General features: G+C 47.2%; 2 protein-coding genes across 3 annotated transcripts in view; both read left to right on the top strand.

Moving 5' to 3' along the window:
* marchf5l (membrane-associated ring finger (C3HC4) 5, like) overlaps nt 1–7,378 on the top strand; it is a 12,638-nt gene extending 5,260 nt beyond the window's left edge. For both annotated transcript variants that reach the window (XM_065965390.1, XM_065965392.1), the window contains 2 exons: nt 125–291; nt 4,937–7,378. In XM_065965390.1, coding sequence (XP_065821462.1) covers nt 125–291; nt 4,937–5,101 — 332 coding nt within the window. In that variant the 3' untranslated portion in view covers nt 5,102–7,378. The remainder of the gene's footprint in view (nt 1–124; nt 292–4,936) is intronic.
* A 662-nt stretch (nt 7,379–8,040) lies between these two features.
* The window catches only part of LOC114918940 (BTB/POZ domain-containing protein KCTD9-like), an 18,659-nt gene continuing 14,199 nt past the window's right edge, over nt 8,041–12,500 (top strand). The window contains exons 1-2 of the mRNA XM_065965389.1: nt 8,041–8,205; nt 9,633–9,754. Coding sequence (XP_065821461.1) covers nt 8,110–8,205; nt 9,633–9,754 — 218 coding nt within the window. The 5' untranslated portion in view covers nt 8,041–8,109. The remainder of the gene's footprint in view (nt 8,206–9,632; nt 9,755–12,500) is intronic.

The raw sequence follows: 12,500 nt of genomic DNA, 5'->3' as shown, positions 1-12,500 counted from the left end.
GTGTGTGTGTGTGTGTGTGTGTGTGTGTGTGTGTGTGTGTGTGTGTGTGTGTGTGTGTGTGTGTGTGTGTAACTCTGTAGTTGCAGCCCTCTTGATGTTGAACAGTCTGTGATTTTTCCCCCAGGTACCAGACGGTATCTGCCCCGGGTCCCTGCGGACGGGCCAGGATCAGGAGACCACCTCTCAGTGTCGAGGACACTGTGTGGCGCTCTCATCTTCCCCTCCATCGCCAGTCTGATGGGACGGCTGCTGTTTGGACGGGTGAACGCGAACCTTCAGCGCACTGTTCTGGTGAGCATTTCTCCTGGAACGCCTCTGGTTCATGTTTGTCCACTTTGTGATCTCAAGACGAAGAGCAAAGCCGTTTATTTCTGCAGAGGGATTTCATCAAAGGTCAACGCAAAGACAAACTTTTTTTCACCTCAAGGGAGAGAAATATGTGTGACAGGGAGTCGTGCTTGAGATTTGCTTTAAAAATGGTCAAACCAAACTTCTTTTTTTTGTGCGTTTTCTGCCTTTAATGTAGAGATAGGACAGTGGATAGAGAGAGGAATGACATTCGGGAAAGGAGCCACAGGTGGGATTTGAACCTGGGCCGCCCGCTTGGAGGACTACAGCTTCCATACATGGGGCGCTCGCACTAACCACTGCGCCCCGAACAAGCATTTTAAAAGTTGTCTCCCCTCGTCTGCAGACTGAACAGGAAGATCACGGGTTAGAGTTTAAGTTGTTTTCTGGCCACATCTTATGATGGTAGAAAACCCTTAAAGAGGACATATGACCCCCCTCCTCCACCTTTTCAAACAGTCCTCCTCCACCTTTTCAAACAGTCCCCTCCTCCACCTTTTCAAACAGTCCCCTCCTCCACCTTTTCAAACAGTCCTCCTCCTCCACCTTTTCAAACAGTCCCCTCCTCCACCTTTTCAAACAGTCCCCTCCTCCACCTTTTCAAACAGTCCTCCTCCACCTTTTCAAACAGTCCTCCTCCTCCACCTTTTCAAACAGTCCTTCTCCTCCACCTTTTCAAACAGTCCTCCTCCTCCACCTTTTCAAACAGTCCCCTCCTCCACCTTTTCAAACAGTCCCCTCCTCCACCTTTTCAAACAGTCCCCTCCTCCACCTTTTCAAACAGCCCCCTCCTCCACCTTTTCAAACAGTCCTCCTCCACCTTTTCAAACAGCCCCCTCCTCCACCTTTTCAAACAGTCCTCCTCCACCTTTTCAAACAGTCCTCCTCCACCTTTTCAAACAGCCCCCTCCTCCACCTTTTCAAACAGTCCTCCTCCACCTTTTCAAACAGTCCTCCTCCACCTTTTCAAACAGCCCCCTCCTCCACCTTTTCAAACAGTCCTCCTCCACCTTTTCAAACAGCCCCCTCCTCCACCTTTTCAAACAGTCCCCTCCTCCACCTTTTCAAACAGTCCCCTCCTCCACCTTTTCAAACAGCCCCCTCCTCCACTTTTTCAAACAGTCCCCCTCCTCCACCTTTTCAAACAGTCCTCCTCCTCCACCTTTTCAAACAGTCCTCCTCCTCCACCTTTTCAAACAGTCCCCTCCTCCAACTTTTCAAACAGTCCCCTCCTCCACTTTTTCAAACAGTCCCCCTCCTCCACCTTTTCAAACAGTCCTCCTCCTCCACCTTTTCAAACAGTCCCCTCCTCCACCTTTTCAAAAAGTCCCCTCCTCCACCTTTTCAAACAGTCCCCTCCTCCACCTTTTCAAACAGTCCTCCTCCACCTTTTCAAACAGTCCTCTTCCTCCACCTTTTCAAACAGTCCCCTCCTCCACCTTTTCAAACAGTCCTCCTCCTCCACCTTTTCAAACAGTCCTCCTCCACCTTTTCAAACAGTCCCCTCCTCCACCTTTTCAAACAGTCCCCCTCCTCCACCTTTTCAAACAGTCCTCCTCCTCCACCTTTTCAAACAGTCCTCCTCCACCTTTTCAAACAGTCCTCCTCCACCTTTTCAAACAGTCCCCTCCTCCACCTTTTCAAACAGCCCTCCTCCACCTTTTCAAACAGTCTCCTCCTCCACCTTTTCAAACAGTCCTCCTCCTCCACCTTTTCAAACAGCCCTCCTCCACCTTTTCAAACAGTCCTCCTCCACCTTTTCAAACAGTCCTCCTCCTCCACCTTTTCAAACAGTCCCCTCCTCCACCTTTTCAAACAGTCCTCCTCCACCTTTTCAAACAGTCCTCCTCCACCTTTTCAAACAGTCCTCCTCCTCCACCTTTTCAAACAGTCCTCCTCCTCCACCTTTTCAAACAGTCCCCCTCCACCTTTTCAAACAGTCCTCCTCCTCCACCTTTTCAAACAGTCCCCCTCCTCCACCTTTTCAAACAGTCCACCTCCTCCACCTTTTCAAACAGTCCCCTCCTCCACCTTTTCAAACAGTCCCCCTCCTCCACCTTTTCAAACAGTCCTCCTCCACCTTTTCAAACAGTCCCCTCCTCCACCTTTTCAAACAGTCCACCTCCTCCACCTTTTCAAACAGTCCTCCTCCACCTTTTCAAACAGTCCTCCTCCTCCACCTTTTCAAACAGTCCACCTCCTCCACCTTTTCAAACAGTCCTCCTCCACCTTTTCAAACAGTCCTCCTCCTCCACCTTTTCAAACAGTCCTCCTCCTCCACCTTTTCAAACAGTCCTCCTCCTCCACCTTTTCAAACAGTCCCCCTCCTCCACCTTTTCAAACAGTCCACCTCCTCCACCTTTTCAAACAGTCCCCTCCTCCACCTTTTCAAACAGTCCCCCTCCTCCACCTTTTCAAACAGTCCTCCTCCACCTTTTCAAACAGTCCCCTCCTCCACCTTTTCAAACAGTCCACCTCCTCCACCTTTTCAAACAGTCCTCCTCCACCTTTTCAAACAGTCCTCCTCCTCCACCTTTTCAAACAGTCCACCTCCTCCACCTTTTCAAACAGTCCTCCTCCACCTTTTCAAACAGTCCTCCTCCACCTTTTCAAACAGTCCCCCTCCTCCACCTTTTCAAACAGTCCTCCTCCACCTTTTCAAACAGTCCTCCTCCTCCACCTTTTCAAACAGTCCTCCTCCACCTTTTCAAACAGTCCCCTGTGGTCTAAATGAAACATCTGTGCTGTGCTTTGATCAGAATATAACATGAATCAAGCACCAGAGGAGGTTTGTGACCCTGTAGAAACCAGCTCTCTCAGAACGCTCCGTTTTGGTGTGTGTGTCTCTTTAAATGCAATGACCCCCCCCCCCCCCCCCCCCCCCCTGAGTTTTCCCTGTAGACATCACTCCTCTGTAGAGAGAATAAAAATGGCCGACCTGTGCAAAAGTTTTGTTCTAGTCTGGGGGTGGAGTCCATGGGTGGAGATACCAGGGGAGGGGAGGGGATTTTTTTTTTTATAATCCCACTGTGACGGGGCGCGCTGGTGGCGCAGTGATAGGGCGCGCGTCCCATGTGTTGAGACTCTCGTCTCGAGCGGGAGGCCCGGGTTCGCCTCCACCCGTGGCCCCTTTCCACATGTCATTCCCCGCTCTCTCTCTCTCTCTCTGGTTTCAGACTCTATCCTCTGTCCTCTCTCTCTCTGGTTTCAGACTCTATCCACTGTCCTCTCTCTCTCTCTGGTTTCTGACTCTATCCACTGTCCTCTCTCTCTCTGGTTTCTGACTCTATCCACTGTCCTCTCTCTCTCTGGTTTCTGACTCTATCCACTGTCCTCTCTCTCTCTCTGGTTTCAGACTCTATCCACTGTCCTCTCTCTCTCTGGTTTCTGACTCTATCCACTGTCCTCTCTCTCTCTCTGGTTTCAGACTCTATCCACTGTCCTCTCTCTCTCTCTGGTTTCTGACTCTATCCTCTGTCCTCTCTCTCTCTCTGGTTTCAGACTCTATCCACTGTCCTCTCTCTCTGGTTTCAGACTCTATCCACTGTCCTCTCTCTCTCTCTGGTTTCAGACTCTATCCACTGTCCTCTCTCTCTCTCTGGTTTCAGACTCTATCCACTGTCCTCTCTCTCTCTCTGGTTTCAGACTCTATCCACTGTCCTCTCTCTCTCTCTGGTTTCAGACTCTATCCACTGTCCTCTCTCTCTCTCCCTGGTTTCAGACTCTATCCACTGTCCTCTCTCTCTCTCTGGTTTCTGACTCTATCCACTGTCCTCTCTCTCTCTGGTTTCAGACTCTATCCACTGTCCTCTCTCTCTCTGGTTTCTGACTCTATCCACTGTCCTCTCTCTCTCTGGTTTCAGACTCTATCCACTGTCCTCTCTCTCTCTGGTTTCAGACTCTATCCACTGTCCTCTCTCTCTCTGGTTTCAGACTCTATCCACTGTCCTCTCTCTCTGGTTTCAGACTCTATCCACTGTCCTCTCTCTCCCTGGTTTCAGACTCTATCCACTGTCCTCTCTCTCTCTCTGGTTTCAGACTCTATCCACTGTCCTCTCTCTCTGGTTTCAGACTCTATCCACTGTCCTCTCTCTCCCTGGTTTCAGACTCTATCCACTGTCCTCTCTCTCTCTCTGGTTTCAGACTCTATCCACTGTCCTCTCTCTCTCTCTGGTTTCTGACTCTATCCACTGTCCTCTCTCTCCCTGGTTTCAGACTCTATCCACTGTCCTCTCTCTCTCTGGTTTCAGACTCTATCCACTGTCCTCTCTCTCTGGTTTCAGACTCTATCCACTGTCCTCTCTCTGCATTAAAGGAATGAAAAGCCCAAAATACCACCCACTGTGACATCACAAGGAGAGCACATTAGAAACAGAGCCTCTCTGACTTCTGCAGACCACAAACAAAGGACTGGATGGTTTATTTCACATGTTGTGGGTCAGTAGACTCTCAGGTTACACACATATATGTTCAGAAACGCAAAGTGGATTTTTCATAATATGTCTCCTTTAAGTCGACGGCTCATCACGAGTCGTCTTGTTTTTGTGTGTAAACGTTGCAGAGTTATCATCGTCCTCTCTCCTCACAGGGAGGCATCGCGTTCGTTCTCATCAAAGGCGTGATGAAGGTGTATTTCAAACAGCAGCAGTACGTCATTCAGGCCAACCGAGAGATCCAAAACTACCCTGAGAGAAACGGAGACGGACAACAGGACGGCGGGGACGAGGACACGGAGGACAGCGGGAACGAGTAGTTTGGAATGACTTTTCAGATGAGAAAACACGGAGGAGGAGGAAGAGATTGGGATGACAGGAGGACCTTTAGTGTTCGACAGCAGGGGTTAGTTTAGAGAGATATCAGCGTGTTTACATGCACGGCGTGGACGTATCCAATGCAAGGTTAAAATAAGATTCAAATGAAAATATGATGAAGTGCTGTTTCCAAATTAAAGAAGCTGCAGCATGCAGCGCAGGAGAGACGCTTTGAGATCCAACGTGTATTTTGATTTGATAGTTTGTCCCATCTGTTAACATAGAGGAGGCGGGGCTTAGGACCTTTACTGCAGCCAGTCAGCAGGGGGAGCTCTTAATGTTTTGGCTTCACTTGAGGACAGGTGTGCAGTCTTTTCTTCAAACGGAACAAGCCGATGGTCGTTCGTCTCAGTGTGGGAGAAGTGTTAAATGTTGGACTTAAAGCCCCCGTTTGTCCAGCCTTCATCTCCCCTCAGGGGCGTGGCCAGACCTTTTGGACTGGGCGGGCCTAACGGGCTCTGACTCGTTGAGGGGCGGCCTGAAGTCTGTGAGCACACACATTAATGAAGAGCGTTTATTTACCCCTTCACATCGACTTTTGGGTAACACAAGATGGCGACAACATAAACATCTGCAGGGACTCAAAACAAAGATATACATCCAAAGTTTAAATCTGCACACTGAAAGCTACCAGCTGCCTGTTGCAACAGGTGGTGGATTTCAGCACAAGTCCTGCCTCTGGCAAGGCAAATAGCCAATCAGAGTTAAGGAATTTGGGGTGATCTATATGTTTTGAAGGGGGGCCCATACCACCCCTGGCCACCCCTCTGGACACGCCCCCTCAGACATCCTCCAGTCGGATTCAAACAAACACAGAATCCTTGTTTCTAACATTCAAAATGATTATGCCTTAAAGAAGTCTATCACTGTCCTCCGGTTGATGTGCCTTATGTCAGACTCAGAGAGCTGAGCGTATATTTATTAAGCACATTTCATTACAGGTGAGCTCAACGTGCTTTACTGTAAAATCATGAACAAGACGAAGAAATCAAATCGCTAAAACACGCAGCTGCATGTTCATCAGACAACAACAAGCAAAAGCATGCTCACCGCCAATAACAGGACGGACATCTGTCTGTTATCTCTGCTGCAGTTTCACAGTTTGCACCAGTTAAAGGAGCAGTATGTAACTCTGCCCCCTAGTGTTTAAAATGGGTACTGCAGTTTAAATTCTAAACATCATAGAGAGCTGTCCCCCCCCTCCTCTCTAGAGTGGATGCTCACTCAGGTCACCATGTGGTGGACTCTGAAGCTTCAGTGTTTATCCAGCTCTGCATGGGTCTGTAAACCTTTCTGTGTTCTAACCTCTCTCCATTTTTCAAAAGCATCTCCAATATTGATCCTAGTTTGAGCACGTTTCTGCTCGTGGAGCTTATTAGAAACATGCAGAGGCTTTTTAGGTCGGGTACAATCACTTCTATCTGAACCACTTCTCTTGACCGCTTCCATCGCTGCAACACCTGTTGACCTGATAACTGCTCTCATATCTGACAAACCGAGGGGCGTCCAAAACGGCCGTGTGGGGGGGGTCTTAAAAGCTTCTACCTTCTCTGGTCCAAACAAATCCAGAGCATTCAGGAGCAGAATCTAAAGTTAGAAGGAGGACATACTGGCTGCTGCATTGTTGTCAGAGAAGCCAGCACTTCAACATAGCATGTTTCCTTAATGTCTGATCAGACGGTAAGATACCTTTATCATTTCATGCAGCAGATATTTTACATGTTGCTCCTTTAACTGCACACAGACTTTGTTTCAGATGGTCTCGTACACCGTTAGCCCTTCAGGAGGCTTTTCCTTGTTTGAACACAGGGTGGTGCTGCTGTTTGCAAACACTCATTAAATGCTCTCTCTAATGTTTCACACATCACTTGTGGTGTGATGTTATATTTTAATATTTGGACATGCTGACTCGCGGGTTCCTGCAGACTGGCGAGATAAAAACACGTGAAGGAATTTCAAACTTGTGTTTTGTATGACGACAGAAACTCGTTGACGATGACACTTGATGCACCGATTAAAGTTGTTCTGTTGTTCAGAATATAAAAACACAAGTTTGAGACTTCTGGTGCGTCCAACAGTAAGAGATGTTCCCCGCTGCCCGATTTAATGTCTGATCGATGGGACGACTCAAACTGCACAACTTTGTCTTTGTGTGTAAAAAAAAAACAGATTTTTATTGTTTTAAATAAATTGTTGAATAAAGTTATTTTAAACAAAGAGGAGTTACTCATTTGTTTTATTCCTCTAATGGAAACTTAAAAAAAATAAAGTGTGGGCGAAATTTCAAATTAAAGTGAAGACCTTTATTTTTAATCTGGCTTTTATTTTGAAAGGATTTTAAAGCTTCTTTTTAATCTTCGTTTTTCTCTCTGGTGTTCATTTTGTCTTAATCAACTTAAACTTCTGTTTTGACTTAATTTATTTAATAAATATTTTATTATGTTTTGGGACTTCCTGTCTGTACTTCCTGTCTGTACTTCCTGTCTGTACTTCCTGTCTGTACTTCCCGTCTGTACTTCCTGTCTGTACTTCCTGTCTGTACTTCCTGTCTGTACTTCCTGTCTGTACTTCCCGTCTGTACTTCTGTGAAGCACTTTGAGCTGCTGTAATGTCTGAAGACTGCTTTAAAAATAAAGTTGAGAATGTTGTTTTTAAATCTACACAGATAAATGTTCTGTATTGATTCATAAACCTGTGAACACGTGGTGTTACAGCATTTATAAATATAAAGAGATATAAGTATATATACACGGTATAAATACCGTTTACATTTTGTAAATATCATTTTTCTTTCATCCTGTGTGGAGCAGCCGAGGCCCCGCCCTCACTGTTCACTGATTGGCTGTTTCGTGTCAGGGACGCTCGCTGGTTGGCTGGTGTCGCTTCCCTGGGCAGAGAGAAGAGGAGGAAGGGGAAGAAGAGACTGGAGCCAAAGAATGTAAAATATGAAATGAATCAAAGTGAAATAACTCGACAGTTTAGTGAGTCGTGTTTAATGATGAGAAGAGTCACTCTGTTTGTGAACGGAACCTCCACCAATGGGAAGGTAAGCGAGATCAAACAGGAAGTAGACTTCTTAGCGTTATTAGCTCACCTGGAGTCCGCTAATGCTACAAGCTAAGGTGTGTGTGTGTGTGTGTGTGTGTGTGTGTGTGTGTGTGTGTGTGTGTGTGTGTGTGTGTGTGTGTGTGTGTGTGTGTGTGTGTGTGTGTGTGTGTGTGTGTGTGTGTGTGTGTGTGTGTGTGTGTGTGTGTGTGTGTGTCTTACAGGTGTTGGCTGTGTGTGTGTTATTGACAGTGTGTGTGTGTGTGTGTGTGTGTGTGTGTGTGTGTGTGTCTTACAGGTGGTGGCTGTGTGTGTGTTATTGACAGTGTGTGTTTGTGTGTGTGTTATTGACAGTGTGTGTTTGTGTGTGTGTGTGTGTGTGTGTGTGTGTGTGTGTGTGTCTTACAGGTGGTGGCTGTGTGTGTGTGTGTGTGTGTGTGTTATTGACAGTGTGTGTGTGTGTGTGTGTGTGTGTGTTATTGACAGTGTGTGTGTGTGTGTGTGTGTGTGTTATTGACAGTGTGTGTGTGTGTGTGTCTTACAGGTGGTGGCTGTGTGTGTTTGTGTGTGTGTGTGTGTTATTGACAGTGTGTGTGTGTGTGTTATTGACAGTGTGTGTGTGTGTGTTATTGACAGTGTGTGTGTGTCTTACATGTGGTGGCTGTGTGTGTGTTATTGACAGTGTGTGTGTGTGTGTGTTATTGACAGTGTGTGTGTGTGTGTTATTGACAGTGTGTGTGTGTGTGTTATTGACAGTGTGTGTGTGTCTTACAGGTGGTGGCTGTGTGTGTTATTGACAGTGTGTGTGTGTGTGTTATTGACAGTGTGTGTGTGTCTTACAGGTGGTGGCTGTGTGTGTGTTATTGACAGTGTGTGTGTGTCTTACAGGTGGTGGCTGTGTGTGTTATTGACAGTGTGTGTGTGTGTGTTATTGACAGTGTGTGTGTGTCTTACAGGTGGTGGCTGTGTGTGTTATTGACAGTGTGTGTGTGTGTGTTATTGACAGTGTGTGTGTGTCTTACAGGTGGTGGCTGTGTGTGTTATTGACAGTGTGTGTGTGTGTGTTATTGACAGTGTGTGTGTGTCTTACAGGTGGTGGCTGTGTGTGTGTTATTGACAGTGTGTGTGTGTGTGTTATTGACAGTGTGTGTGTGTCTTACAGGTGGTGGCTCTGTGTGTGTTATTGACAGTGTGTGTGTGTCTTACAGGTGGTGGCTGTGTGTGTGTTATTGACAGTGTGTGTGTGTCTTACAGGTGGTGGCTGTGTGTGTGTTATTGACAGTGTGTGTGTTATTGACAGTGTGTGTGTGTCTTACAGGTGGTGGCTGTGTGTGTGTTATTGACAGTGTGTGTGTGTCTTACAGGTGGTGGCTGTGTGTGTGTTATTGACAGTGTGTGTGTTATTGACAGTGTGTGTGTGTCTTACAGGTGGTGGCTGTGTACGGCTCTCTGGACGACTTGCTGTGTGTGGCGAGCTCTAAACTGGGAATCAGAGCCTCTAGTGTTTATAACGGGAACGGCGGCCTCATTGACGACATCACGTTAGTCAGGTGAGACACACACCTGTATCACTACCAACAGGTAGACTGTAAACTGAGAGGTGAGACACACACCTGTGTCACTACCAACAGGTAGACTGTAAACTGAGAGGTGAGACACACACCTGTATCACTACCAACAGGTAGACTGTAAACTGAGAGGTGAGACACACACCTGTGTCACTACCAACAGGTAGACTGTAAACTGAGAGGTGAGACACACACCTGTATCACTACCAACAGGTAGACTTTAAACTGATACAGGTGAGACACATACCTGTGTCACTACCAACAGGTAGACTGTAAACTGAGAGGTGAGACACACACCTGTATCACTACCAACAGGTAGACTGTAAACTGAGAGGTGAGACACACACCTGTATCACTACCAACAGGTAGACTGTAAACTGAGAGGTGAGACACACACCTGTATCACTACCAACAGGTAGACTGTAAACTGAGAGGTGAGACACACACCTGTATCACTACCAACAGGTAGACTGTAAACTGAGAGGTGAGACACACACCTGTATCACTACCAACAGGTATACTGTAAACTGAGAGGTGAGACACACACCTGTATCACTACCAACAGGTATACTGTAAACTGAGAGGTGAGACACACACCTGTGTCACTACCAACAGGTATACTGTAAACTGAGAGGTGAGACACACACCTGTGTCACTACCAACAGGTAGACTGTAAACTGAGAGGTGAGACACACACCTGTATCACTACCAACAGGTAGACTTTAAACTGATACAGGTGAGACACACACCTGTGTCACTACCAACAGGTATACTGTAAACTGAGAGGTGAGACACACACCTGTATTACTACCAACAGGTAGACTGTAAACTGAGAGGTGAGACACACACCTGTATCACTACCAACAGGTAGACTGTAAACTGAGAGGTGAGACACACACCTGTATCACTACCAACAGGTAGACTGTAAACTGAGAGGTGAGACACACACCTGTATCACTACCAACAGGTATACTGTAAACTGAGAGGTGAGACACACACCTGTGTCACTACCAACAGGTAGACTGTAAACTGAGAGGTGAGACACACACCTGTGTCACTACCTACAGGTAGACTGTAAACTGAGAGGTGAGACACACACCTGTATCACTACCAACAGGTAGACTGTAAACTGAGAGGTGAGACACACACCTGTATCACTACCAACAGGTATACTGTAAACTGAGAGGTGAGACACACACCTGTATCACTACCAACAGGTATACTGTAAACTGAGAGGTGAGACACACACCTGTGTCACTACCAACAGGTATACTGTAAACTGAGAGGTGAGACACACACCTGTGTCACTACCAACAGGTAGACTGTAAACTGAGAGGTGAGACACACACCTGTATCACTACCAACAGGTAGACTTTAAACTGATACAGGTGAGACACACACCTGTGTCACTACCAACAGGTATACTGTAAACTGAGAGGTGAGACACACACCTGTATTACTACCAACAGGTAGACTGTAAACTGAGAGGTGAGACACACACCTGTATCACTACCAACAGGTAGACTGTAAACTGAGAGGTGAGACACACACCTGTATCACTACCAACAGGTAGACTGTAAACTGAGAGGTGAGACACACACCTGTATCACTACCAACAGGTATACTGTAAACTGAGAGGTGAGACACACACCTGTATCACTACCAACAGGTAGACTGTAAACTGAGAGGTGAGACACACACCTGTGTCACTACCAACAGGTATACTGTAAACTGAGAGGTGAGTGGGCTTGTAACTGTATGGAGACCCTGAAGTCCTAAAAAGTAAAAACTGTCTCTGTGTGTACCTGTGTGTGTGTGTCTCTGTGTGTACCTGTGTGTCTCTGTGTGTACCTGTGTGTACCTGTGTGTCTCTGTGTGTCTCTGTGTGTGTGTGTCTCTGTGTGTCTCTGTGTGTACCTGTGTGTACCTGTGTGTCTCTGTGTGTCTCTGTGTGTGTGTGTCTCTGTGTGTCTCTGTGTGTACCTGTGTGTACCTGTGTGTACCTGCGTGTCCCTGTGTGTCTCTGTGTGTCTCTGTGTGTCTCTGTGTGTCTCTGTGTGTACCTGTGTACCTGTGTGTCTCTGTGTGTACCTGTGTGTACCTGTGTGTACCTGTGTGTCTCTGTGTGTACCTGTTTGTACCTGTTTGTCTCTGTGTGTACCTGTGTGTGTCTGTGTCCCTGTGTGTCTCTGTGTGTCTCTGTGTGTCCCTGTTTGTCTCTGTGTGTACCTGTTTGTCTCTGTGTGTGTCTGTGTGTGTCTGTGTGTACCTGTGTGTGTCTGTGTCCCTGTCTGTCTCTGTGTGTCCCTGTGTGTACCTGTGTCTCTGTATGTCCCTGTGTGTACCTGTATGTCCCTGTGTGTACCTGTGTGTCTCTGTGTGCACCTGTGTGTACCTGTGTGTACCTGTTTGTCTCTGTGTGTCCCTGTGTGTACCTGTGTGTACCTGTGTGTCTCTGTGTGCACCTGTGTGTCTCTGTGTGTCCCTGTGTGTGTCTGTGTGTACCTGTGTGTGTCTGTGTCCCTGTGTGTACCTGTGTGTACCTGTGTGTCTCTGTGTGTCTCTGTGTGTACCTGTGTGTACCTGTGTGTGTCTGTGTCCCTGTGTGTACCTGTTTGTCTCTGTGTGTACCTGTGTGTACCTGTGTGTGTCTGTGTCCCTGTGTGTCCCTGTGTGTCCCTGTGTGTCCCTGTGTGTACCTGTGTGTACCTGTGTGTACCTGTGTGTA

The sequence above is a fragment of the Labrus bergylta genome, chromosome 17, assembly GCF_963930695.1.
Source record: "Labrus bergylta chromosome 17, fLabBer1.1, whole genome shotgun sequence".
Lineage (NCBI taxonomy): Eukaryota > Metazoa > Chordata > Actinopteri > Labriformes > Labridae > Labrus > Labrus bergylta.
This window is presented reverse-complemented; position numbering and strand designations above follow the sequence as displayed.